Source organism: Chaetura pelagica, unplaced genomic scaffold, assembly GCF_000747805.2.
Source record: "Chaetura pelagica isolate M959 unplaced genomic scaffold, ChaPel_1.0 scaffold142, whole genome shotgun sequence".
NCBI lineage: Eukaryota > Metazoa > Chordata > Aves > Apodiformes > Apodidae > Chaetura > Chaetura pelagica.
Window position 1 is genome coordinate 2,316,196 of NW_009952973.1, and position 25,111 is coordinate 2,341,306.

The 25,111-nt window shown below is 37.7% G+C and overlaps 1 protein-coding gene across 2 annotated transcripts in view; it reads left to right on the plus strand.

The window, feature by feature from the left end:
* MND1 (meiotic nuclear divisions 1 homolog (S. cerevisiae)) overlaps positions 1–24,704 on the plus strand; it is a 36,567-nt gene extending 11,863 nt beyond the window's left edge. Inside the window, exons 4-7 of one of the 2 annotated variants that reach the window (XM_009995897.1) lie at positions 5,846–5,920; positions 7,582–7,696; positions 22,754–22,798; positions 24,455–24,704. In XM_009995897.1, coding sequence (XP_009994199.1) covers positions 5,846–5,920; positions 7,582–7,696; positions 22,754–22,798; positions 24,455–24,561 — 342 coding nt within the window. In that variant the 3' untranslated portion in view covers positions 24,562–24,704. The remainder of the gene's footprint in view (positions 1–5,845; positions 5,921–7,581; positions 7,697–22,753; positions 22,799–24,454) is intronic. The other variant, XM_009995896.1, reaches the window with a different exon arrangement.
* Positions 24,705–25,111: the final 407 nt, after the last annotated feature.

Below are 25,111 nucleotides of genomic sequence, written 5' to 3' on the forward strand. Positions count from 1 at the left end.
TCAGACAGTTTTTTTTGAGAATCAGGTATTTGTTTGACTAGTTCCCTGAGATAACCTTCACTTATCCTGAATGTCTGATTTTTTATTTTTTTTTAAACCACTGACATAATTTACAATCCAGAACAAAAAATACTCTCTTGTTACCTCTCCAGTACTTCTCTAACAATCTAGAACTTGCATACTGGCAGAATTAGTATTGTGATATTTTAGAACAAGTATTATTCACTTAAAAGAGTCAATGCACCAGCTCTTCATTTTGGATAGCAAATATAACTTGTTTGGGTGTCTTCTTTTTCTCTAGAAAATTATATTTATTCCATGCCTTCTTCCAAGTTTTTAAACTGACTCTCTCAAAAATTTCATTAAATGTAATCTTTTTATGGTAAAATTTGTAGCACGCATACAGAGAAGAGGGTCCTTGTATTGAATGTCTCTCCAGTACATAATGCAGTATTTAAGAAGAAAAAAAAATTCTAAATACAGAAATTTGATGGACCTTTACTCTGTCTCTCCTCGTTTTCTACAGTCTGGTTCCCATCCATTTAATGGTGTTCTCTTGTTGAAAAAAAATCTTGTTGTCTGTTCTTCAATTTCAGAGTTAAAAATTCTTACTCTGCATTGCTTTATTCTTTATTCCCTGCTTCCTGTTGCGGAAGTGATTTATAATGAACTGGGGTAAGACATGGCATGCTTCTTTTGTCTTCCTTTCACAAATGTTAAAAGGAAAGAAAAAAATACAATATTTTTGTTGTGTTCACATAGATGTGTGTTTGCTCTTTGTGGTTCCCTATGAGTACATTGCATCCCTAACTGAAGTCCCAGTGAACCTGGAACTTGCTCCTACTAAGTTTTGTTCACTGGATGGGTTATATGCAAAAATATCATTTCATGAGTGGTGGGCAGGCATCCTGAGAGCAGAGGTGGCAGTACTGCAGTTCACAGCAGTACTCCACTGCAAACACAATCAATTAACTTAGAAGTGTACTTCTGTGCCTTTAGAGGCTCTGGAAGGTATGCATTTGTGACTGTACATATAAAATAAGCAGTTGGATGCTCACTTTGTGTAGTACTTTAGAAAGCACATCCGCACATAGATGTGCTTTATTTTGCCTCCTAAGTTTTATTGTTTTAGGCAACAGTGATTGCTGAGTGGTTTCCTTTAGTAATGGTCTATGCCTTTTAACACAACAGGTCTTCTTTTCAATATTTTCAGCTTGTTCTTTGGCTGTTAATCATTGCATTTTTACATTGCATTTTATAGTATTAGTCTGCTTTCTGGCTTTGAATTTTTTATCTTTCTTTAAAATCTGTATGAATGCTTTGAAGTACTTTCTGTCAATTCCATTTTAGTTTTTCTGTGGTAGGTTAGGTTTAACGTAAGAAAGAAGTATACCCATCTACTTACGGCAAATGGCATCCTAAAACTCTAGAACTGCTTTTGTTTCAGTTGAAAGCAGTTGAGCCCTTGCCTCTGGCCTGAAATAAAGCATAGCGAGCTCCAAAACCAAAGTAAACAACTTTGTAAACTTACAAACATTTAAAAAATGGGTATCTTGGGTTCTTCTGTAGTGCTGCAGTGAGTGGTGCTCACAGTAGCTGTAGTTTTTAATGCCATTTTTGATTGAGTGTTTTGGCTGAAAGAAAACTTAAGCGTGTGATAGTTCTCTTTAAGACCATAATGACAGTGGGATAACAGCTGTGAATGCTCTTGGTGGTTAGCATATGAGATTTTGGTTTGACTCTTGTCCAGTGTACATACTAGGGTCTGTGTTTGCATGGCTTACACCAGGCTTGTAGATACTTTAATATATTAGGGAGACAAGCTACATGTTTGGTGGGTTATTGGTGGTTAGAGTGGTTAGGAATGGGAAACCAGAAGGAATACAACCAAAAAAACTTGCTGGAGAATAAAAAATCCAGTTGTGTAGAGCTAGGACAGCATCAAGCAGCATTTGAGAAGGAAGAGAACTAACCCTGCTGCTGATGTGTCAGAGTTAAACATTCTCCTTCCAAATGTACATCACAGACTTGCCAAAGTGGAACCCTAGTAGTAATGCATGCATTGTATATTATAAATTACCTGTTTGCATCTAATCTCTGTCCTTTGATGCAAACCAGACCCCAAGGCCTGTGATGGAACTGATGGTTATCATTGGAATGTAGCACTGAACACATGCAAACCGCTGCACAAATGTACAGGTAAATGTTGTGAGACCTTTGCAAAGTAAGAAGGAACATCCCTTTGGGGGACTTAGGATTGAATGAGTGTCAAAGCTAGGCCAGTGGTCAGTCAATTGACCACAGTGGTCTGTAAAATTAAGTAAACTGTTCCCAATGCTCCTATTTTATAGATGCTAGTTAGTGACTTCATTAGTCTGTCATCTCATAGGCTCTCACCATGTTTTGCAAACACTGTAAATGCTATTGTGGAGGTTTTTTTTATTTTTTTATTTTTACTTTTTGACTTTTAATCACTTTGTCTCTTTGAACAGTTTTCCCTTAGATGACATTTTTCAGCTATCTTACATCTTGCTTAATCATGTGTTGTTTTGGAGGAGTCAGACAGACTGGAGACACGAAACTTTCTAATACCATAGAATATCTCTTTCTGTACTTTTTTCCACACCTGGTCAGTTACACTTGTGGGAGAAGATGGTTCATGTGTCAGACCAGACATCCCTCTAAAGAAACATACAAGGGAGACAATAAGTATCTTTTTCTCCAGATTAATGTCACCCCTTTTGGCAGGAGTCAGATTTCTCTCAGGGTGATAAATGTTCCTTAAGAAATTATTTGCCATTTCCCTTGAAAAATGTCCCAAGGTTGCTCCAAGGATTGAAATGTTACATCTGCTACTGTTCTCCTTTGCAGTCAGGCTTTTATGCAGCTGGTGAGTGGGGAAGTAAGTCACTGCATTTGGCCAGATGTGATCCTCTGCTGTCATGCATACACAACACCTGCAAATTCTGCTTTTTTTTTTTTCTTCTTTTAATGCCCTATAACCTGTTATCTGCCATTTGTTCTTCTCAAAATTAAGTATTATCATCTGTATTTATCCTTCCTCTGGCTCCTTGCTGAATGTCTTCCTTTCTTTCATGTACAGTTATTTTCAGTTGTGTTCCCGTGACTTTATCCAGGCCTTCCTTCTTCTCCCATTGTCATAGATTCCTTGCACAGACCCTGGCCACCTGTTTCTCACCCTTTGCATCCTTGTCTTAGGTGTGTTTTTTTTCGGTATCTCACCTCCTTCTGTTATTCCTCTCTTTATCCTAATCTTTTATTTGTTGTCATGGAAATGTACCCACTGTGACTTCTAAATAATAGACAAAGACCTGCAATTTTATTTTGTAAATTCTGGACTGTGAAGACAAAATTGAAAAAAAAAAGCGCCAAGAAACAAAAATCTGTGAGAGAATGCCAAAATCTTGAATAAAATTGTATATAAATAATTGCTTTTAGACAGAGGAAGATCTTCTAATCTTCTAATCATGTGGCATGGCAACCTTGCATTGTATTATGTAGGTCAGAATCTAAGAAATTTCTGTTTCTCAGTGTTTGTCATTACTGTATCTTTCATGATTAAATGCTGTGGAGTATAGAGGACCAAGCAAATAATAAAATGCCATACTGTGAAACATGCTTCCAAGCTGGAAACCAGCTTTTATGATTTTATTTTAACTTCCTGAGAGCTCTTTTTGTGCTTCCATTTTAGAGAATGCAGAAACATTCCTAACCTCATGAAATAAAAAACAGAGAAAGCAACATCTTGAGGCATATCTGTTGCAGAAGGCATTGGCTTATTCTTTGCACTTGTGGTATATGGGCCTAGATAAGCTCCTTGGCTTCTCTGCTTTCTCTGAGTTTTGTTCCAGAAAAATTCTTTGTTCAGAGATACTGAACAATGTGTTTGTCTTCCTTGGGCTTCAGGAACTGCAAACTGCACAGAAGTCCTTATCTTCTTCTGAATGGCATACTTCCAGTTAGTGTGGCATAACATGGGGACTAACATACTTAGTGTTACATTAATTTTGTGGAAAGCCCAGAAAGAGTGCTGTTTAACTGTGCACCAAAATTAAGATGTTGGTGTACTTCGAGCCACATACTGAAACCCACACTGCTTCTGTGGTTACTTGCACTGAAAGCAGTGAGCAAATAGCTGGAGATATTTTTCCCAAAATCATATATGCCTTACCATTAGTGCAGTTTTCTACATAAAGAGAAATGAAAACAGTCTTTTTGAAAGGAGACCTTTTTGTCTTGTATACTCACACATGCATTAACACATACAGAAGGCGTGAGTAATTTTTAAAGATGGAGCTATAAAAGGAATCCCTAAACCCAGTGACCTCCAGTTGGGGTTAGTCCTAACTTATATGGACCACCAGTACGGAGATTCTTTTTATTGTTATGGCTAATCTCTAAGACTTGGCAGCATCATGCATTTATGTTTCATATGTACTTCTGAAAATATGGAATGAATGAGAGTTTAAATAGAAATTGAGAAGTGATTATAGCTCCATAACAGCTCTGTTTGCATTGTGTTAATGTGGTGTTTCAGCTCCCCAGGTATATAAGTTATGTGGTTAAATTGCCAAGATCAGGGATTGCAAGAAAAGTCTAGGAATGCTCTTCCAGATGCTTGGATGCTCAGTGAGGAAGGGAATATAGAAGTGGAGGCTTCGTGTGAGGGTTTTTGGGGAAATTAAGCCTGTGCTGTGACAGCCACCTTCATTGCCTTCACAATTAGTCTGATATACTAGTTTTCTAACTTCTGTTCCTAAGATCATTTTAAAGTTACACCAAAGAGGGAGTACTTGCAAAGTATGCTATTGCTTGTTTCTTCTTTTTTTTTGTTTGTTTGGTTTTGGTTTTGTGTTGGTTAGTTTGAAATGCAGTAACTACTTTCCAAAGTATATTTTTTTAGAATTATTTTTTTTTTGCATTCTTACTTGTCCCATTTCATATTTCAAAGTACTTTGGCTAGTGCTGAGTATTCTGTCCCTGAGGAGCAAGTTATACATCCTGCTCAGCTTGAGGGTTTCCAAAGTTTCTCTGGAAAACTTCCAACTAAACTGGAAGGGCCTGGTTCAAGATGGGTGGCAGGTTAATGGAGAGGAATCTCTCATAAGGAGTCATTCCTCCTGGAGTAACAGGAAAAATGCAGGGAGTATTCACACCAGCTCTGTGAGGTATGACTTCTGTGATGTTCTTCTGCCTCAGGCCTGAAGGAAGGGAATGCTGAAATGTATCAATGCAAGTGCAGCACAGAAGAAGGGGGCCATGACTTTACAGGCCTTTGAGCTAGAGAGGCTTCTATTCAGCAGTATGCAAAAGGGATTGGGGCCATGCCAGTGGCATACTGGATTTTGGGAAGACTGCTATCAGCAGCTGAGCAGGTGCATCTGCTACAGCTTTTGTCACTTCTTCTGTTGAATAAGAAGAGCTGGAAAAGGACCAAAGCAATAATATAATCCAAAAGCTCTATGTCGTGGTGTCCCTTGTATAGAGATGCCAGATTATGGTATGAAATAGGATTTTTGGCCCCATGCTGAACATGCAGTGCATAACAAGATTACGTACCACAGGAATGAAAATGTGGGCCCCCCAGCATCGGCTCATGACTATGTCTTAGACTTCAGGTTGCTTCCTCCTAATTCTTTTCTGTGGTTCAGAGCTTCAGACTTATGTGCTTTTGTATTTATGTTGTTTATTTTTATTAAAAAAGTTATAAATACATATGTCCACCTGTTCATCTAAATGTATTTCTGTGTATACATATTTTGTATGTATGTTTGATATCTATTTCAGAAAGAGGTTTATTTCATTTTTTTGTTTCATCTATCAGTTTTCTGAAAGCAATCAGAAGAAAGAGGCTTTACAAAAAAGCATTGAGAAATCAAAAATTGGACGTGAAGATACTGTAAGTTGCTTTATGGGGGGAGGCATTCCTACCAGGAAACAGGGCTACAAGTATGCATGGCTTGTAACTACTAATATCGTAGTTGGAAATCCTTCAAGAATTCTAAATAGTGAAGATGAGAAGGGGACAAAAAAGCCCAAACAGATTATTCCTTAGTTGATCATGCAGTAATGAGTAAAATATTGACAACTGGCTGCCCCATGGCTGTGAAAGTGCGTGACTGCCTGCAGTCTGGTAATCTTCCAGACTTAAATCTTGAACTACTCAGAGATACATACCAAACTTTGCAGTGGTTGCTCAACTGCCAAATCTAGTAACTGCAAACATAGGTGTTACGGGTCTTGGTTTTTTTAGTCTTAGTTGTAATCTAAATTTCTAAATTACTATTCTGAGCAGCCATGTAAACTTGGTGTTCTTTGCATGCTGAATCTGTTAACACTGCAAAATAATATTTAGGCTTCATGTGTACCATACTTATGAATTAGCATATTAGAAATACTTCATTTCAAGTTGCTGATTTGTTTCGTGATAGTCAGTCTAAAGTGGTTTAAACCTCCAATAAATAAATGCATAAACAAGGGCGGTCAGAAGCTTTCAGATGGAACTCAATTTTGTAGGAAAGTGCCAAATCTTACAATTCAAAATGTTTTATCTGGGTTTGATTGTCGTCAGGGAAATACAAGTAGGTTTCTCAGTTGTCCTTGTCAGACTGTTTGAGACTTGAGGTTCTCCACCATGTGGCCTGCCCTAGTCATAAAAAGCTGTCGGTCCTGGAAATCCTGTTGACTGATGCTTCCAACATTTTGATTCAGGATTATATACATCAGGAAGAAGTCCTGAGAAGTCTGGATCACAGTGTGGGTCTCTGAGCAGTTACCCTCCAAACTCCAGGGTCTCGAAGCTTTCCATTTTCAATCTGTGTTTTCAGAATGTACTGAATCCAGACTGTTTGTAAAAATACTGGGACTATGGAAGTCTGAAAAAAACCCCAAAAAAAGAAACCAACCAAACCAGCTCAGACTGATGGGCTGCTGTGGGAATTACCATTGACTAAAACCCTGATGGTTTACAAACTCGTGCTATCTAGCTTTTTTAGGCTACCAGTGCCCTATCATGAGTCCTCTGAATATCAGCCAGTCACTGTTTGGCTGTAACTACAATCCGAATTATGTACTGTCTTGGCCATGGGAGAGCTCATGTTCATCATATTGATGATCATATTGATTTCATTGCTCAAAAGAATCTTTCAGACTGATGTTGTATACTCTCCCAGAAAAGACTGCTGCATCATAAATATCTGAATGTTTTTTTGAGGCCGCTGATCTTAAACAGTGTGGGGGGAAAAAGGAGAAAAATAAATTCAGAGGGTGTTCATACACAGCATTTCAATTTGTGGAGGTGTGAGTGGTAGGTTTTTCTGTAATGCTCTCTTTAATTACTAGACTAGCACTCTTAAGTGTATTTAACCTTTAAGCCAAACAATTAAGACATCTGTTTGGAGTTTATCTCAAGTTCAGAGGTTGTAAAAAATTGTTCTTTTGTTTGTCCATTTTGGCCTTAAATTACATATTTTTACTGTTTAAAAAATGTTCTGTGCAGTAGTTACTGATTTTTAATTTTTGCTTTTTTTTTATATTGCCCAACATACTTTAAATCCTTAGGCAGAACGTGCAGCTCTAATAAAGGAACTTGCTGCCCTTCAGCAGAAAAAAGAGCAGCTAAAGGCAGAAATAGACAAATACAGAGAATGTGATCCCGACGTCATTGAAGAAATGCGTAAGTTTTCTATTGTTTAAAGTGAACTTTTGCACAAAAAGATCTGCATTTCTTTAGCTTAAAATCTGATATGCAGAGATAAGCTAAAGAAGAGCTGCTTTTCTTTTTAAAGCTGTAAGCAATGCAGATACACTGATTGCTTCTTTTCATGTTCTGATTTATTATATAGGGGGGTTTTATTGATACTTAGACTCTGCTAGCAACTGAGCAGTTAATCCTAAAATTTAAATACTCTAATGCATTTGAATTAATATCTGGGCCATTCTTCTTAGGACCCTATTAATTCTATCACTTCTAAGTGTGCTGACCCCTAGAATGTATGTTGAATGAGTAGTCTCTGGCTCCCATTTACTTTTAATTCCATGCTGGCAATACAGGTATCTTTCTACTTACTTTGTCTTGTCTATTTAGCACATAAGCATTTCATTAGAGACACAGCTTTCATTGATCTGTAAATATGGTATTACACTGTTGACTTTGTTTGTACTGTCTCTGGCATACTGGGTTTTGGTTGGAGTTTCTAATTCTAATGGAGGTAAGAGGAGTGATGAGTGACTAATACTTAATTCAGAATTGGGCACTGAAATTTATGGAATATTCTGATCCTTTTCATGAGAAGATGTCTGACTGAATCTTTCACTTTCCTGATTCTTCTAACAAAGTACACAGCTTTAGAAATGTGCTGAGAAAAGCCAGGAACAGAAGCAGAGTTGGCAGCACGCACCAAAACAGGATGGATGTTATTTATTTTGGATGTTATTTATTTTGAGGGGCTGTGACTTTTTTTTTTTTTCAGCTGCATTATCCTTCCCCAAGGATGTAATGGTATGCTAAGGAATAAGCAGACTCAGGCAATGGAAGGTGTTTAGCTACACCTGAAAGTTATTGCTGCTGTTTGACAGAATAAACTTGTAATCAAAATTATTGATTGTGCTGCTTTTGGCTGGGATAGCATTAATTTTCTTCATAGTAGCTATGCTATGTGGGGCTATGCTTTGTGCATGAAATGGTGTTGATAATGCAGAAATGTTTTAATTGTACCGTTATATTTTAAGAGAAGTAGTACTGCTAATTTTTCACTAACACTTGCCTGAGTTACTGAAATAAGATACCATCATCTTATTGTAGAGCTCTCCCTGAAATAATTCACAGACTTTTTACAAGGGCATGTAGTGTTAGGATGAGGGGTAATGGTTTAAAACTGAAAGAGTAGGTTTAGATTAGATGTTGGGAAGAAATGCTTTACTGTGAGGGTGGTGAGACCCTGGAACAGGTTGCCTAGGGAAGTTGTAAATGCCCCCTCCTTGGAGATGTTCAAGGCCAGCTTGAGTGGGGCTTGGAGCAACCTGGTTGAGTGGGAAGTGTCCCTGTACCTGCACAGGGGTTGGAACTAGATGATCTTCAGGGTTCCTTCCAACCTAAATCATTCTATGATTACTGCTGAGCAGTGTTTACACAGAATCAAGGCCTTTTCTGCTTATCACACCCCACGCCACTAGCAAGTAGGCTGGAGGTGCACAGGAAATTGGGAGGGGACACAAGTGGGACAGCTGACTCCAACTGACCAAAGGACTATTCCATACCATAGGACATCATGCTTAGCATGCAAATCTGGGGGAAGAAAGAAAAAGGGGGGACATTCAGAGTGATGGCCTTTGTCTTCCCAAGTAACCATTATGTGTGATGGAGCTTTCCTGGGGATGGCTGAACACCTGCCTGCCTGTGGGAAGCAGTGAATTAATTCCTTGCTTTGTTTTGTTTGTGTATGTGGCTTTTGCTTTACTTTTTAATCTATCCTTTACTCAGCCCATGAGTTTTCTCAGTTTTACCCTTTCAATTCTTGCTCCCATCTTACTGGGGAGGAGTAAGCAAGCAGCTGTATGGGATTTAGTTACCAGCTGGGGTTAAACCATGACACTGGTTCACAGATTTTAAAGCATTTTCAAACTGCACATGAGTGAGGATGTTCTACTAGCTGTGCTATTTGGGTAATATAATCCTTGTGTTTCTTTTCATTTAGATCACCTGACCAGATTGCTAACTCTAAATTACCTTATTTTAATTTTGAGTCAGAGATCAGAGATGGCTTTTGTGTTACATAATTGAGCTCCTTTTTAAGAGTTGGACTGTTCAATATAAGATGTTTTGTAATGGGCAGTTACCACTTTCTCTATTTGGCATCTCCCTCTTCCTTACACATTGAAGTAATTAAGGAAATTTTTCTGTTCAGTATAATATTGTTCTGTTCAGTATAATATTTCAATCTATTAATTTCCCATCCCATATCTTTGAGCTGCCTTGATTTTTGTTGTGGTATTTTAAAGATTGTCATCTGATTTCAGTGGTCTTCAAATTTAGTGAGTGCTTTACTATGTCTTTTTAATTGCTCTTTCCCTCAAAGAATTATTGCAGAAACAAACATATCCTATAGTGAGGAGCCTTATTAAAATATATACACTAATTCTAGGGTCAAAACAAAGTTTGGATGGTTATAGCAAATATCTGAAGACTCAGTTAAAAGCTGAACATCTGTCTTGCTTCCTGAGTCTTGTGGTGGGAAAGTAATGTTTGACCATGTAACTAAAATATGCTATAATGCATATTCACTAGGGGGCAAATCAAAATACTAAAATACTAACTCTGTTTTTTTCTGACTTCACTGCGTGTCCTTTTAATATCAGTAACAAATGTTTTGCTATATGTTTCGGCTTAATTTCCTTGGCTTTTGTATTGGAGAGCTGAAGTATAAACTCTAATGCCTTCCCAAGTTTATAGCATTTTAATCCAGAATTTCAGTATTTGTATGTAACAATCAACTACAGCAAATAGCAGAACAAACAAGATTTAGGGACTGACCACTAGAGGAAGCTACATAATAGTCTTGTCTTGTGGATATATTTGGATAATTCCATTTTACAGATAGGGCATTGTAAAAATACATCTTTATTCTAAAAACTACTGCATTTCAATGGTTGAAGTTTGTCTTTGCCACTTGGAAATGTTGTCTAAGCCATCTTGTCTGAGTTAATTGAGTTATAAGTTCTTCCTCAACATTGAAGGCAGTTAAAATGGCAATAGTCATCAGAATTAAAATCAGACAAAGAAACAAAGCTCACCAAAAGAACTGAAAACCAAAAAACAAACCCCAAAACTTTGGGTTTTTATACTTCTCTGTTAAACTTGTAAAGCTTCTTCAGCTAGCAACAGAACAAAGACCTCGTTTCTCAGCTTAGGGACGTATTTTTTGTATGCTGGAAGGGTATTCTCACGGGGAGGTAGCCATTCTAGAGAAGAGATTCTCTGCTTCTCCAGGAGAAAGGCTGATAGGACATAAGGTGTGTGTATGCAAAGGTGGTTGGATACATGTGATGCTGCTAGATTCCTTGAAGATAGAGGAGAAGAGCATGAAGAATGTAAGCTTTCCGTAGTTCATAATTTGTCCAGATTTTTGTAAGGCAAACAAAAGAAGCTTCCTGTAACATCAGAATTAACCTGCTGCATAAGTTTAATTATTTCTGCCCATCAGAAAGAAATGTTAGGGAGATAATAATTTTTTTTTTTTACAATTAATTTTCTAGGAAGGTTTGTCTGGCAGCCTAAGTACTTAAATGATATGGATTATACTCTGAGTTGTTGGCCAGCTTGTAACTGGAAATAGCTAAATGTAAAAAAATGTAAAATAAACATTTATAGAATGTCAAACTTCTTGTTCTTCCACTGTAGCTAGAGGAATGTTGATTTATACTATACTAAAACATTGGGATGCTTTGGTTACGTTGTGTCTTTGCATAGGACAGTAATCTCAGAAATAGTTACATACTGACTTATGTATGTGTCTCCCTGTGGTTTGATTTCTAGTATTTATAGGGCTGGTCTTACATGTTGCCTGTCAGCATTCCTGTTTTATTTAGCATGTTTTTAGAATGTCCAATTGCTGATAATTCTTATGTCTTAGATTTTTTCCTTTAAAACTCTGATCTGAACTTGCCAGGACTAACTGTATTCTCCAAAATTAGCAAACTGCCAGATATAACCATGCATAATGTAGCAATTTTTTGTGTCAACCATTTTGCTTCTGCTCTCTTTGTTTATTTTTATGCTGTGGCATGAATTGTGAGTCCTTCAAATGAACTGGATTTCAAACCACAAATACCCAGAAAGTTACCCTTCTGAATCTTTGGAAGTGGGATCTCAGAGGCATCACTACTAGACCAGTGAAAGTTTAGATTATTTTCTAAAACTAATACTTACATGGCTACATGAGAATAAAATTTGGAAAAACATCTGGACTTTACTGAATGCCATGAAAATGTCATTCTATATGCAGTATGTACTTGAAGATGTCTTTTTTCATTGTAGATGCTTCAAAAAATTCTAATTCTAATATGTTTAAACACTGAAAATGACAACTTGACAAGCTGTTGTGAAGAATTATATGGGGCTATGCAGATAGTATAAGAAAAAATGTCTGGGTTTACCAGTTTCTCCATTCACTTTAGTATATTGAGGCTGCTGAAACGGTAATGTTGATTTAGCTGCTGGGTTTTGTAGGGTGCATACTTTGGGTTTTGGGTTTTTTGCTGTTGTTTTGGATTTATTTTTGTTGTTGATACACTCAGGTATTATATTCAAATCAATTTGAAAATGTCTTATGAATACAGATGTATTTAATGTTATAAAAACTTTGTACTAAATGCTAGATTCTTTTTGGAATTTCTTACTAATACTGGGAATAATCCCTGTTCCCAAAGCAGGGATCAGTAGGAAAGAAATAAACTGAAGATTAGACTATACTAGCTGATGGAGAGGCTTTAAAATGAGTTGCATCAGTTTTACTCAACATTTGTCAAAACACTGATAATTTACAGAATTGTTTCTTTTTATATTTTGTGGCAAAGTCTGTTGTTTAGAAAATATCTGAGCAAAGTTGTTTAAAATAGAGCCTTGCCAGTATTTTTGGTTAATGAACTATTAGGTAGCTATTTTTATAAACTTAATTATTCACTTGGAAAAGTGAATGGCTACAAAGAATTTTAAGCCCAGTTCTAGGTGCCACCAAAATCAATAGATCAAGCCTGTAGAGAGAATGTTTTTTTTAATCACCTCTAGATCCAATATGTTCAGTTTGCAATTAAGAATGTTTTCTAGCTACTGACCATGAAATATGCACCTGGCATCTGAGAGACAAGCTGTGCCTTTTACGGTTTATGCATGAATACCATTAACTAAGAGTCTGCAGTTACAAATTAGTAATTCTGTTGAAGTTAGACTGGTGTCTCCATCCACTCTTGTGTTAGCCTTAGAGGGTTAAACTAAGCTTTCTTTGGAGTGAACCAGCCATTTTCTTGAAAGTACATAGCAAAACTAATAGATTTAAAAGCAGATACCTTTTTTTTCACTTAGTGTCATCTTTCAGAGAATTGTGTATTTAATGTGTTGATCTCCTGAAGATCCGGATGAGGATAGGACAAGAAATAGACAATATACAGTCATGTACATAACTTGTGTAGTATCTACTAATAATAGAAACAAAAGGACAAAAATCAAGGGAGACTTCTTTGCCGTCAGTTATTGAGAGTAGTTGCTGATCTTTCTACAGAGCAAACTTTCAGAGTATGCAGAGAAGAATCTGGCTGTGATTACTGGTGACCATAATGTGGTATGTTTAGGAATCTTCCCTGACAAAAGTTCCCACCTTGGCTCTTCATTCCTGTGTTGCTTCACTGGTCCTAACAGCAAGTGAATCAGAGTTGTCATCTTCAGTTAGGAACTGATGGTATTTATATTTTTGTCTTGTGGTGGACTCTTCTTGGGTCTTTGAAATCTGTCTTTCCACTGAATAATCTGTCTGATGAAGTCTTTTGCTGCCTTCTTCAGCAGGCTTTCATAATTATTATGCATCTCCCAGGACTGTCAAATCTTTAGCTAACATACATAACATCCTGCTTAAATAAACTGGGTACTCTGGCAAGTTACCTTTTCTAAAAATTAAATGGGAAAGCTCACAAGGCTTATTTTTATTCCATTTTGTTTATTTTGTTTCTTATTTGTTTTTATTGGAGTGGGAGAAAAAATATGTAGTGTGAGAGGCAGACACGTTGAAATATGTGAGAATAATTTTATTGTCTGAGCCAGTGAATCTTTATGGCAAAAGTTGTTGAGCTGCATAGGAATTGTAAGCACTTGATAAAATATGTGATGTGGAAAATGGCTACTTGTGACTATACTTACAATACTCCATGATTATAAATTATTCAGCAGCAATCTCTTGGGCCATGTTTTAAAGCTATGCAGAGAGCATCAAATGGGAGTAATCTATAGATAATTTGTGTAAGAAACAGGCTTTTGTGAAGTAATTATTTTGCTTCTCTCTCCCAGTATAAGATCTGCTAGGTTAGTTGTGTATGGTGCCATTCATTAAAACCCTTTTGATAAATTTCTGGTTATGTTCAAAAGGATTTATAAAAATAATGTAAGTACTGGCTTATTTCTTTTAATGACTTGCATATGCAAAAAGAGGTCAGGAAAGGTATTCTGGATTTTGTTGTCTTCAGTGCTAGGTTGCGGGACTGTCAAATGTAGTCTTCCCTGGCCTTGTTTAAAAAATTATGTTGCCAATCTCATATGTTAGGAAATCTCCCGTATACTATGGATGGTAGAGCATGTTTTCCTTATGGATTTGTCTGGATTATGACTATATATATATTAGGACCATATATATACCATCAGTGTATATTCCTAATATAGATGCCTTGTTCTGTGCTGTTTAACTGGAGACAAATAAAAAGAAACAATTTGGAAACACCAAGAAGACACAAAAGTTTTGTCTATGCAACTGTAAGAGACCTTTGTAGATTAGAAGTTTGTCTTTGGTGTTTTGGCTAAGTTTTGCATGATAGTGTGGTGAGGAGAGTAGGGGAACAATCTCTTGATGAAGCTGCAGTAGTGTGAATCTCAGACTGCTTTATAACTGTACTCAAGGTGTGTTCATTAGCAATTCTGTATCTGAAAGGCAGAGTCTAGTAAGTTCTAACAGTCTGTGGTGTCTACACATCTACTCAGTATTTATATTAATGAGCTGAAAAATAGAAGATATCATTTGTAGATGATGAAACTAGGAGAGGTTGCAAGGACAAAGGACAAGGTGAGACTTCAAAATGAGCATGACAAAGTGCAAAGATAGACTAAATATTGAATAAGTAGTGGCAAGCAGCAGTAGGATATTTTGTTACGTAAATGATTTGGAGCAGCTAGTTAAGGGGGAAGGGTTTGAAAAACACATCAGGGTTATAGTCGTTTACAGATTGAATATAAGAGGTTCTTGTTAAGGAAAGCAAAATCACCATAGTAAGATACAGAAACAGAAGTATATCCAGCGGAGATTTGTGAAATACTTTTCTACTCAAGTTTGGATTACAGAGGCTTCAGCTGTAACACTGTGTCACTGGTGGATATCCTACTTGAGAGGTACATAACTAACCAGGGAGTTCAGTGTAGAACAAAAAGAACAGATGTTGACTAGCTACATTCTAAGGGGAAAAAATTACAAAAATTGGGCTTCAAAGAAGATTGGTCCTAGTGGATTCCACATACTTACATCTCCTTGAAAAAAGGAAAGGAATAGCTTGTTCATGGAGAACTCAGCAGTAAGTAATACCCTTAAATTGCAGGATGGGGAAAAAAAGATGAAAAACTATTCTAAGGATGACAGTAATGAAACACAGAACTAGATTGCTTGGGAAGGTTGTAAAAGCTCTAGCACTGGAAACCTTGAAAACATGCTGCAAACACCTCAGCAATGGCATAGGTATGGTTGGATATGCATTGAGTCACATCTGCTGAGACCAGAGGCCCTCCTGCATTCCCTTCCACACGCTTCCCTGCAACTCTTTTGGCGCAAGAGATGTGCAGCAGAGTGACATCCTAAGCTGGACAAACACCATAGTGCTCTGGGGTGAGTCTCCTTGTGAAATGTAGCTCAGCAGCAGTTTGCTGTGGGTATAGAGTACAGAGCTTTTTGCTAACAAATAAAGTGTAGAGAGTGGGGTTGTCTCCTGAAAGAAAAAGTGTTGTTAGGGAGCCCTGAATCTGAAGGCTGGTGTGTTTGCCTCCCTTTTGTAAGCGCGTAGCTTCCCTCTTTTCTTTGGATAAGAATAGATGTAGTTATGCAACTAAGATCTCAGCGTGGGATTTCAGGTAGGGCGCTTGAAAGGTAAATGGCCTTTTCTGTGGGTACATGGATGCAGGAAACCTAAGTGCAAGAGCATGTAGTTTGCATAGAGCAATTTTTTGGTAGCAGTTCTGACAAATTCTGTTGGACATTTTTCAAAGAGACACTGTGTACATACTGATGAAATCTGACAGTGTGACCTTTTCATATGGGACAGAGGGAGCTTTTGCTGATGGGACTTGACACTTTTTTTCAAACATGCTAACAAAGATCACAGGCCCTTTAAAAGCATATTCCCAGAGATGTGGATCAGCTTATTAGTAGTCTTACTATGCACTGCCATGTTTTGCCTTATAGACAGGACTGGCACTATGGTTTGTATTTGCTTAGGTTTATTTTCAAGCATATACATATGTATGCACACACAGAAGTTGCAACAGAATTTCTAATTTATGTATCAAAATGTCTGGAGTATTTTTCTACCGCAAACGGCTTATGTTATGTTCTGTGCTTTTCAAAATAGTTGTAGATCAATAGGTAGGATTCATAATTGTTAGCACTTGTGATTGGAAATTTTATTCAGAGTCTAAATGTAAAAAAAGGTACTCCTTTTTATTATTCAGTAATACATCAGTATTCTGTTGAATTTATGATGTCATGTAAATGAGAAATCATATCTATGCACTGACTTGAATTTAGTAATGAATTCTGGAGTATTGTGACTTGTGGATTAATATCATGGGGCTAAGTGTTATGTGGGATACTGGAGTATGGGGGAAGAATAGTGTTATTTTGGATTCAAAGGAGTTGACAGAATTTTGATGTGCTATCCTCCTCCTTCTAAGAGGAAACACCTCTTTGGGAAACATGGGGGAAGGTAAAGATTGCATATAGTGTAGGGGTTTGTCTGCCTAATACTTGGGTACAAAACATTCTTCTTAAAGCCGTTCTTGCAATGTTGAGTTACCCCATTGACAGTGTTGTTGACTACTTAGTCTCCAGGATACTCAAATACAGACTTTCAAGAAGCTACTTGATCATGTCATTGCCATGAACAATCTCCAAGTGGCAAGCTACAGTCTCTTGATCAGGCTCTGTGGTGTCAGTTTGTGAATGGACATGTCAGTAGGAGTTACTAGGTAGTTAGGTTTTGAGCTCTCTGTGGATGACATGTATATAATTTCTGTTGTTCACCTTCTACCCTGGCCTTTAGACATGGGCTCTTTATTTGCAAGAGATATTTTCATTAATGGGGAAAGGTTTTTGAAATTGTGCATCAGTGAATATTTTATAAGTGAGGCAGGGAAACACAAATCTGTCACAGTGTGATGACAGCAAGGAAAATGAGGTTTCTGTAAAATGAGGGCAGCCTGTGAGCAGAAGGATGGGTAATTCTGTGTAACACAATGGGTAATCAGAGTCATTGGAAATTCAATTTCACATACAGTTCTTATGGTAGTTGTCATTTTTCATATTTAAATTCAGTCTAAGTGGATGCAGAATTATTGCTGGAATTCAAATCTACTTAATGCAATTAATTTACCCTGACCAGTTTCATGAGAAATATTGGGAATCTTTGGGCTAATAATCCTCACTGGCCCTTGAGAACAGTTGCAGCTGTTATCTGCATTTCATGCAGGAGAGTTGCCATTCACACCGTCAAATTGCTCCCTCACACATATGCTGAAGACTGCAGTTATAAATTGCATGTATCTGCTAACAAGCCCTCCTGTTAATAGGTGACTGTCTCCTTGAAAAGGTGCTGTTCCATCTGCAGTCACACATCTTTTAAGTTATTTAATCCATATACTTTTGTCATGGCAGTAGTTGCGGTAGGTCAAAACTGGCACCAGACTGTGCTACTTTTCTAAATATGACTAGCTTTTGTTATTCTGTAGAAATAGAGGTTCCTAGGCCTGAAAATGTTGTTGACACATATAAACATTACTTACAGTAATCAAAGTTACGTTGAAAATGCCAGATTGGAAGTTAGAAGAGGAAAGAAAGCTAGAGCTCTTTCTTCATTTCCAAGTCTATAGGTGGCTGTGAGCTGGTCCTGGCTGTTGAGATGTTTTTAGTGTACCTGTTAAGAGCTGGAATACAATACCTTTACAGTTTGAATTTGAATTCTATCCAGGGACTTCTTCCTCGGTATTCCTTTAATGATATGTGCAGGACTTAAAGAAGATTTTAGAAAGAACTTGAAAGTAGGTTTGGAAAATGTTTGTGAGGAGATGGTGGTGGTTGTTGCCAACACAATTGTTTTTCACCCATGGAAGTGTCCAAAGTCTGATAGAAAGACTAACTTAGTCTCCTGAAGCATAAAAATATTGTGTTGATGAGCCATGTGATGGTCTTCTCCTCCTGTGGCAATATTTAAGGCTTCAACAGTTTTTGCTCATCTCCTTTTGGAATGCGAGTAGGACCTTTTAATTCCCACCACCACCCCTTCCAGGAAAAAAAGTGATCAAATCTGGGGGAAGGAGGAAAGAATAGAGGCTGTAGTTCAGCAGTATGCTGAGGATCACTAGAGCTTCCTGAGTCAGATCAGAAACAACATGGCCTGACCATACTAATATTTGAGTCAATATATATTGTGCAGTTAAGGTTTGTTCAAAAACATGGCTGTGTTAAGGTTTTGTCTGATGACCTTCACTCCTGACCAGGTGCTTTTGATTTGCTGTAGGTGCATTTACTGCCCCTGCTACAGCTGTCCACACACCCTTTTGTCAGCTATCTGCTGATCTGCTCCTGAATCCCTTCTGGTCACTGGCAGAGTGTCACTGGCCTACATTAAAAAATGTGTTTCCAACCCTCCCTCACTTTCTTTTTAGGCATTCCCTCCTGCTGGTCCTTCCTTTCCCTCCCTTTGCTTTCCTTTAAGGGAATACAGGGAATTGTCTCTCTGAAGAGGGCAATCACCGATCCTATGGGCAATGGTTCAGTTCCCAGAATCTGGGTTCTTTCAGTTTCATGCAGTTCTCCGGAGATACCTGGGGTTGAGGGAAGAAGAAAGGTCCATGAGGTCCATGAAGTCAAAACTAAGTCTTTGATTCATAACCTTTCACTGTTTAAGGCATATTTCCAGGTGTGTTTTGCTAATATAGTAAACTAGTGTTACAAGCCATGCTGCTCCTGGGCCTTGCGTTGCTGTACACACAGTGACTGGTTTTGTTCAGTTCAGGAGAGAAAATGCAAGCTTCCATTTTCCTTTTTAAAAAATGCCAAGTATGCCTGAAACTGGTCAGCGGAGAATACAGGTGTGTGCCTCAGCTGAGTGAGTGACTTGTATCCTGCAGGCATGGCAGCAGGAAGTCTGTGATGCATTGTCACACAAATTAGTGAAATAAATATGTAATGTCCAGAACAGATGGATTATTCTGGTGCTTCCAAACAGCAACTGTGTAGTTGGTCAGACTATGCACAGAAATAGTGGTAACAAGAACATCTGGGACATATCTTGCCTCCTGTATTGCTCACCTGTTCTGCACATTTGGCCTTTTCATTGTCTTGCACAGCTTTCATTCTGAAGCAGTACTTGTAGCTGCCAAAAATCAAGTTCTGATAGAGCAGCTGTGGTCAGAAGGAGGATCTGCAGGACTTCAGCTGAGCTTGGAACCCAGTGATTGTGGTGGTTTCAGCAACTTGCCATTTGCCCTCAGTGCTGTTTTTCAGTTTCTCCTTTTTACAGTTCACAGTTTGTGGCCTGATTCTTCTCTAGTGTATACATTTTTAGGTTCTTGTGCTATTGTATTCTTTACATCTTAAACTTTCCTTTTCAGTGAAATCTAAAAACCAGGAAGCCAACATCTGATCCTGTGGAGCTAGAGAATAGTCAATCAGAAGTAGCATGCCTTTGAGTTGTATCAGTACATCAAGTAGGTGTGTCTGGGAGGATCTGTTTTACTACTCTTCCTTTCCCTTGCTGACCACGCACGTTTACAAATAGATGACTCAACCAGTGAAAGTTCCAACAAGCAAGAGAAGAGATGGTGTCTTCAGGTGATGCATGTCTGTAATTTCCTATGCTTGTTTCTCTTTTGTGTTGGATACAGCAGGCAGACAATCTATGGTGGAGCTGTAGGCAACAGTTGAGCCTGATCCCATGGGACTTAATTCTTGCCTTCAGATAGCTAAATGCTCAGCCCATAGCCATCAGGCAACAGCTGAGGTGATAACATAATTGTTTCTGGAGATGGATGAGGTGTGTTTCCCTCACCCCAAAATTAAAAAAGAAATGTGAGGGGAAATTTTAAGTGAAGGAATTAATGTCTGAAACAGACTGCAGCACCATCCTGCAGCAGTCTCACCTGATGTCAAGAGATAGTGCCAGCTGACTTGTTTGCATGAGCTTGCTCAAGCTGGGTATGAGGCACATGTGAGCGCCTTGTGACTTGCCAGGCTAGCTGGCATCGCTGTGACTATAATGGGCCTGGTGTTCAAAGCAACTTTCAATATGGCAGAATAAATACATACCTGCATCCCTATGGTGCTATTGTGTATGTGGGCCAGCCAGTGTAAGTGGGAGATCACAAACAGCAAACACTTGCTCTGACTTGTGAATGCGTTTCCTGGAGATACCATGTGCTGGAGGCTTTATGACTGACTTTTGTTTTCCCAACCCTGAGTCCCCTGACAGCAAAGTAATGTGGGAGATCTGTGTTACCAGCCTCTGAAGAACCGAGGCAGCCTTTTCTGTGATACTCAGCCAGAATGTTTGAATGTCACCTTCCCTATCCTGAAGTTCTGCCTCCGCTTGTGATTCCTCCACACTTCTACTATGACACTTTGTTGCCAGTTTGTGATCAGTCCCAGGTGGTGTGTGAAAGAATGACATGGTTAAAATATTTATTTATTTTAGTTGTATAACTTACTCTCAGGAGTTTATTTTGTTTGGAGGGGGTTTTCTTCTACTATTTAATTTTTGTCTACTATTTAAGTCATTGAAGGTGCTGCCCACTGTGGGATTTCCCCATTATAGCTTCCTGCTTTTACTGCCATGATTTCATTTCTAGCCACAACTCAGTTATAGGCAGCCACTGTTGTTCTAATCACCCTGTTGCCCACCTGTATCTGTTGGTCACCTCAGTGTTTTCTCTGATAAAGGCAAGTCACATTTTAAAACCACATGATCGCATGTGTGTATTTTAACATGCATAAGCAACATTCAAAAGGTGTCAATGCACCATGCTGCCACCATTTATTTTTTTTTAATGCACTGTACCATACAGTTCACTGTGCATTAAGCAGAGTGCTGTGTGCTGGAAGCTGCAGGGACTTGGAGCTGCTGTGTGATATAGATGTGCAGGGCTCAGCTGGTTAGCTGCTTCCAGCAAAGCAGAGATCTTTGCTGAGACCTGACAGGTACTGTTGGCTAGGTTGGCTCACTTGCCAGTTAGGGTGTTCTCATCTTGTAGCTGTGGATCTATAGAGTTTAATACCATCCTGTTTCCCCGCCCCCCCCCTTCATTTCAACCTTCATTACTCGGAGTCAAATACAGCTTCCCAGTCTAGCATTTCAAACAAATGCTGAGTGAAGTATAATAGGTAGCACATTTAAAATCTTGACCAGTGAAAGCCCTTACTCTGCAGACTTGCACTGTGTAGCGTTAGGTATTGTTCAAAATGCCAGTGGCTGCCAGTATGTTTTCAGCACTCCAGTCATGGCACTGAACAAGTGGGGGTGGCAACAGTCAGCAAAGGAAATAAGGAGTATCTTTCTTAAGGTAAGAATGATCCTTTTTTTTTCCCATCTTTTTTTTTTTTTTTTTGCTTTTTCCTTGTGCTACGCCCAAGCTTTCTAATTGTAGGTCACTTCTGTAAACTGCACTGTTTTTGACATGATGTTTTACTCTGATTAAAACATTATTCAGATCACTTACTGAATTATTATGGATAGAATAATGAGTGCTTAGTTTCCTGAGTACTAGCAGATGGTTTTTCAACATAATTTAATTTTGCCTGAAGTATAATCTGTATAACAATGGATACCTGATCATATATTCACTTCACAGTACCCCTGGAGACAAATTTTGTGCTGACCATTCAAATGAGTATTATTATGCAAGTACTAACAAGACTGACTTGGAATAAGTATGTTATGTGTAGGCGTGAGAACCATAGTGATTCTGATAAATTCCCACGTTACAAACCAACCTGCTTCATTTAATTCAGTACTTATTTTAATGGGAGGAAGATGATCTAAGAGGAATTTTTTCTTGATACTGTTTTGCCTCATGGAAACTGTATAAAAGCTATTTGTAGTAATTATAATTTAGTATTATTTATTTAGATTTGGAGCAGTGGTAAGGGAGGGAAGCCAGGTGAAATAATCAGGAACATTATTTTATGTTAATTTCACTGGGGGGGTTCTCAAAGCTTGGGAGACCTTTCAGAGCAATATGATAAACTTTTGGATTAATACTATATACTGCTACCCTTGTCATTTTCCTTATCTATATGGAGTCATGCATACATATATAATGTATTACTTATGTATAGAGAGGGTTATAAAGTATTTTCCATCTCAGTTCCCTCTAGTACCTTCAGGCCATATATCTAGTTCCAGTCTTGGTACAGACAGTTAAGCCCCCAGGTTAAACCAAACTAGGATTATTTTATTTTAAAATACATTTCAAAAACTCACTGTTTTTCATATGGTATCTTAAGTTGCTTTGCTCCTGTTTCTCTTTTACTTAGTTTTGTGCTTGCTGAAACTTTAAAAGCATAAAACAGAACAAGGGTTTGGATGCAGCAGAGTAACTTCCTTATATTGTGTGGTTCCCTAAAAATGATAGCAATAAAATTTAATCTCTATGCCTCAAAGCTATGTTATGATTTTGCTCTGATGTATACTTTTTTTCTTCTTGTTTTCTTCTCTGTTTCAGGCCAGACAAACAAAGTAGCCAAGGAGGCAGCCAATAGATGGACTGGTGTGTATACATTTATATTTCTTAGCACAGCTTCGGAGTAGAGCAACTTCAGTAAAAGACCTCTTTATTAAGAATTTTGAATTCTATTAGGGATTGATGTAGGAGAGCCCTCACAAAAGCATGCCTAGGTGTATTTTGCTTACAAATAAATTATCATGATTAAAAAAAAAATACATTTTCTCAGTTTAGCTACTGAATGTACTGCACATGACATATTTGTTCTTCTGGTGCTATCTTGCACACCATGTTAAAACCTGCAGCTCATTTTCCTGATTGAGTAAAATTCTCTTAAGATGAGAAAAACATTAATAGAGAAAGAGATGGAAAATGGTGATGTCCAGGTATTCAGAAAGTTCAGTTCTTCTCTTCTGAATTTTCATCTGTTTCTGAAGAGTAGAATGCTTTGTGGAACCTTATTGCTGCTACCATATGATGGGTGCTAATGTAAAGTAGGTATTTCTCAAACTAATTTGTCAGCTCGAGCATATAGGAGAAATGCTGTGCAGTTTTGAGGCACGTGACTGTGATAGCATTTTTGTGACATTTAACTCAGTTTTCTTTTGTTGCTTAGCTTTGCTGTATCGCTCTGTATTTCTATTTTGCAGAGCAAGCAGTATGTATGTCCTTTTAAAAAAATTATTTAGAATATAGTTTGTAATTTTTTGTTTAGAATTCATCTACTACTGATGGACTTCACACTATCATTCGTTATGCCAAGTGCAGCAGAATACAATTGTTATAGTGTCGACTATTTTTACATCTTCATTTGCAGTGGGTTGTTTACTGCATATGGGGAAATAAAGTTCTGTATTTGAAAATAACTACTGGGACTACTGTTGTCAGGGCTTTCTACTGCTGGTGACAGGCTGTTGCTCTCAAGTTCTTAGCAGAGTTATAGGCACTGTGCCTCAGCCTGTAGAAAGTACTTTGCTATTTAATTAGACAATTATGCTGTAGCATATTTTTATTTTGAAGAGAGAGTTTTCAAACCAAATTTCTCATGGTTAAAGGAGAGAAAATATTTCTATGGAGAACACTTCCTGTCTTAAGGAATGCTGCTGCAATTTATAGGAATGATGTAGTGAGTTTCCATCAACAATGCAGTGAATTACTATGTTGAATTGAAGAGAATATATACACTATAAAATAGTGGTAATGTGGTGCTAAAAGAGAAGTGATGTAAAAGCTATTTGAATGTGCTTTTTTTTTTAGCTTTCAAACAAGATGTACATTATCTGAACAAACATCTCAGGACTAGAAAGGACTTTATAGTTAATTTTAATCTGATTTTTGCAGTTGTGAACAGTCACACAGTAGGTGTCTGGTTGAAAAAGGACCTACAAAATGCTTGTGCATTGACACCCTCATCACTCTGTAGCAGGCTTACTCTGTCATTGTAGCTTTCAGTCTTCTCATAGAAGGGCAACAAGGAAAGATGAAGGGAACGTCCAAAAAAGAATACTTAATACTGAGTAAAAGTATGTCATTAATAAAAGCTTCACATTTTCTATTCTAAATCTACCTAGTAATTATGTTTCTATGTGGTTATTCAAATACACAGAGATAGTGCAAATGGAAGGATTTTTGTTATAGCCAAGACTGTAATCCATGCTTTCCTAAATATTCAAAATGGAATGCTCTTCATTCTGTTTACAGATAACATATTTTCAATAAAGTCCTGGGCCAAACGCAAATTTGGATTTGAAGAGAGCAGAATTGACAAAAGTTTTGGAATCCCAGAAGACTTGGATTACATTGATTAGTGCTCAGCAGATGATGGCTGACATAGTTGTACAGTTTGTTAAATAATCTCAGTTGACATTTAAATGTATATCCAAATAATCTCCAAACTGACCACCCTTTACTTCTCAGTTTTTGTTAAACTTAATAAAATTCTAAAAATATTTGTTGCATTTCCTTTTTTTCCTTGCACTCTCTTTGTTACTTGTGTGAGACACAGTAAGAATTGATGAGGGCTATAGGGAGTAATTATCACAAAGTCCTGAGACTGGTTTTTACTATTCCTTTGCTTCACTGGGAGTAGTACTAAGAGCTGGAATCTATAGGTATTTATTTGTAAACACGTTGAAGGCTTTGGCATGGAAATAACAGAGGGAAAAAATGGAATAGAATTTTTCCCTCATCTCAACAATGAAGTAGAAAAAGAGGCATAATACATTAATGGAACATGGGGACAGTAAGGATGTGAGTAGAAAAGCTAAGGTCTGATTTCAGATTATTTATTGTGTGGCTAGAACTGTTTGTAAGTTTAAAGACAAAATTTTGTTTGTTGTTGGGAAAATTTCATCAGAG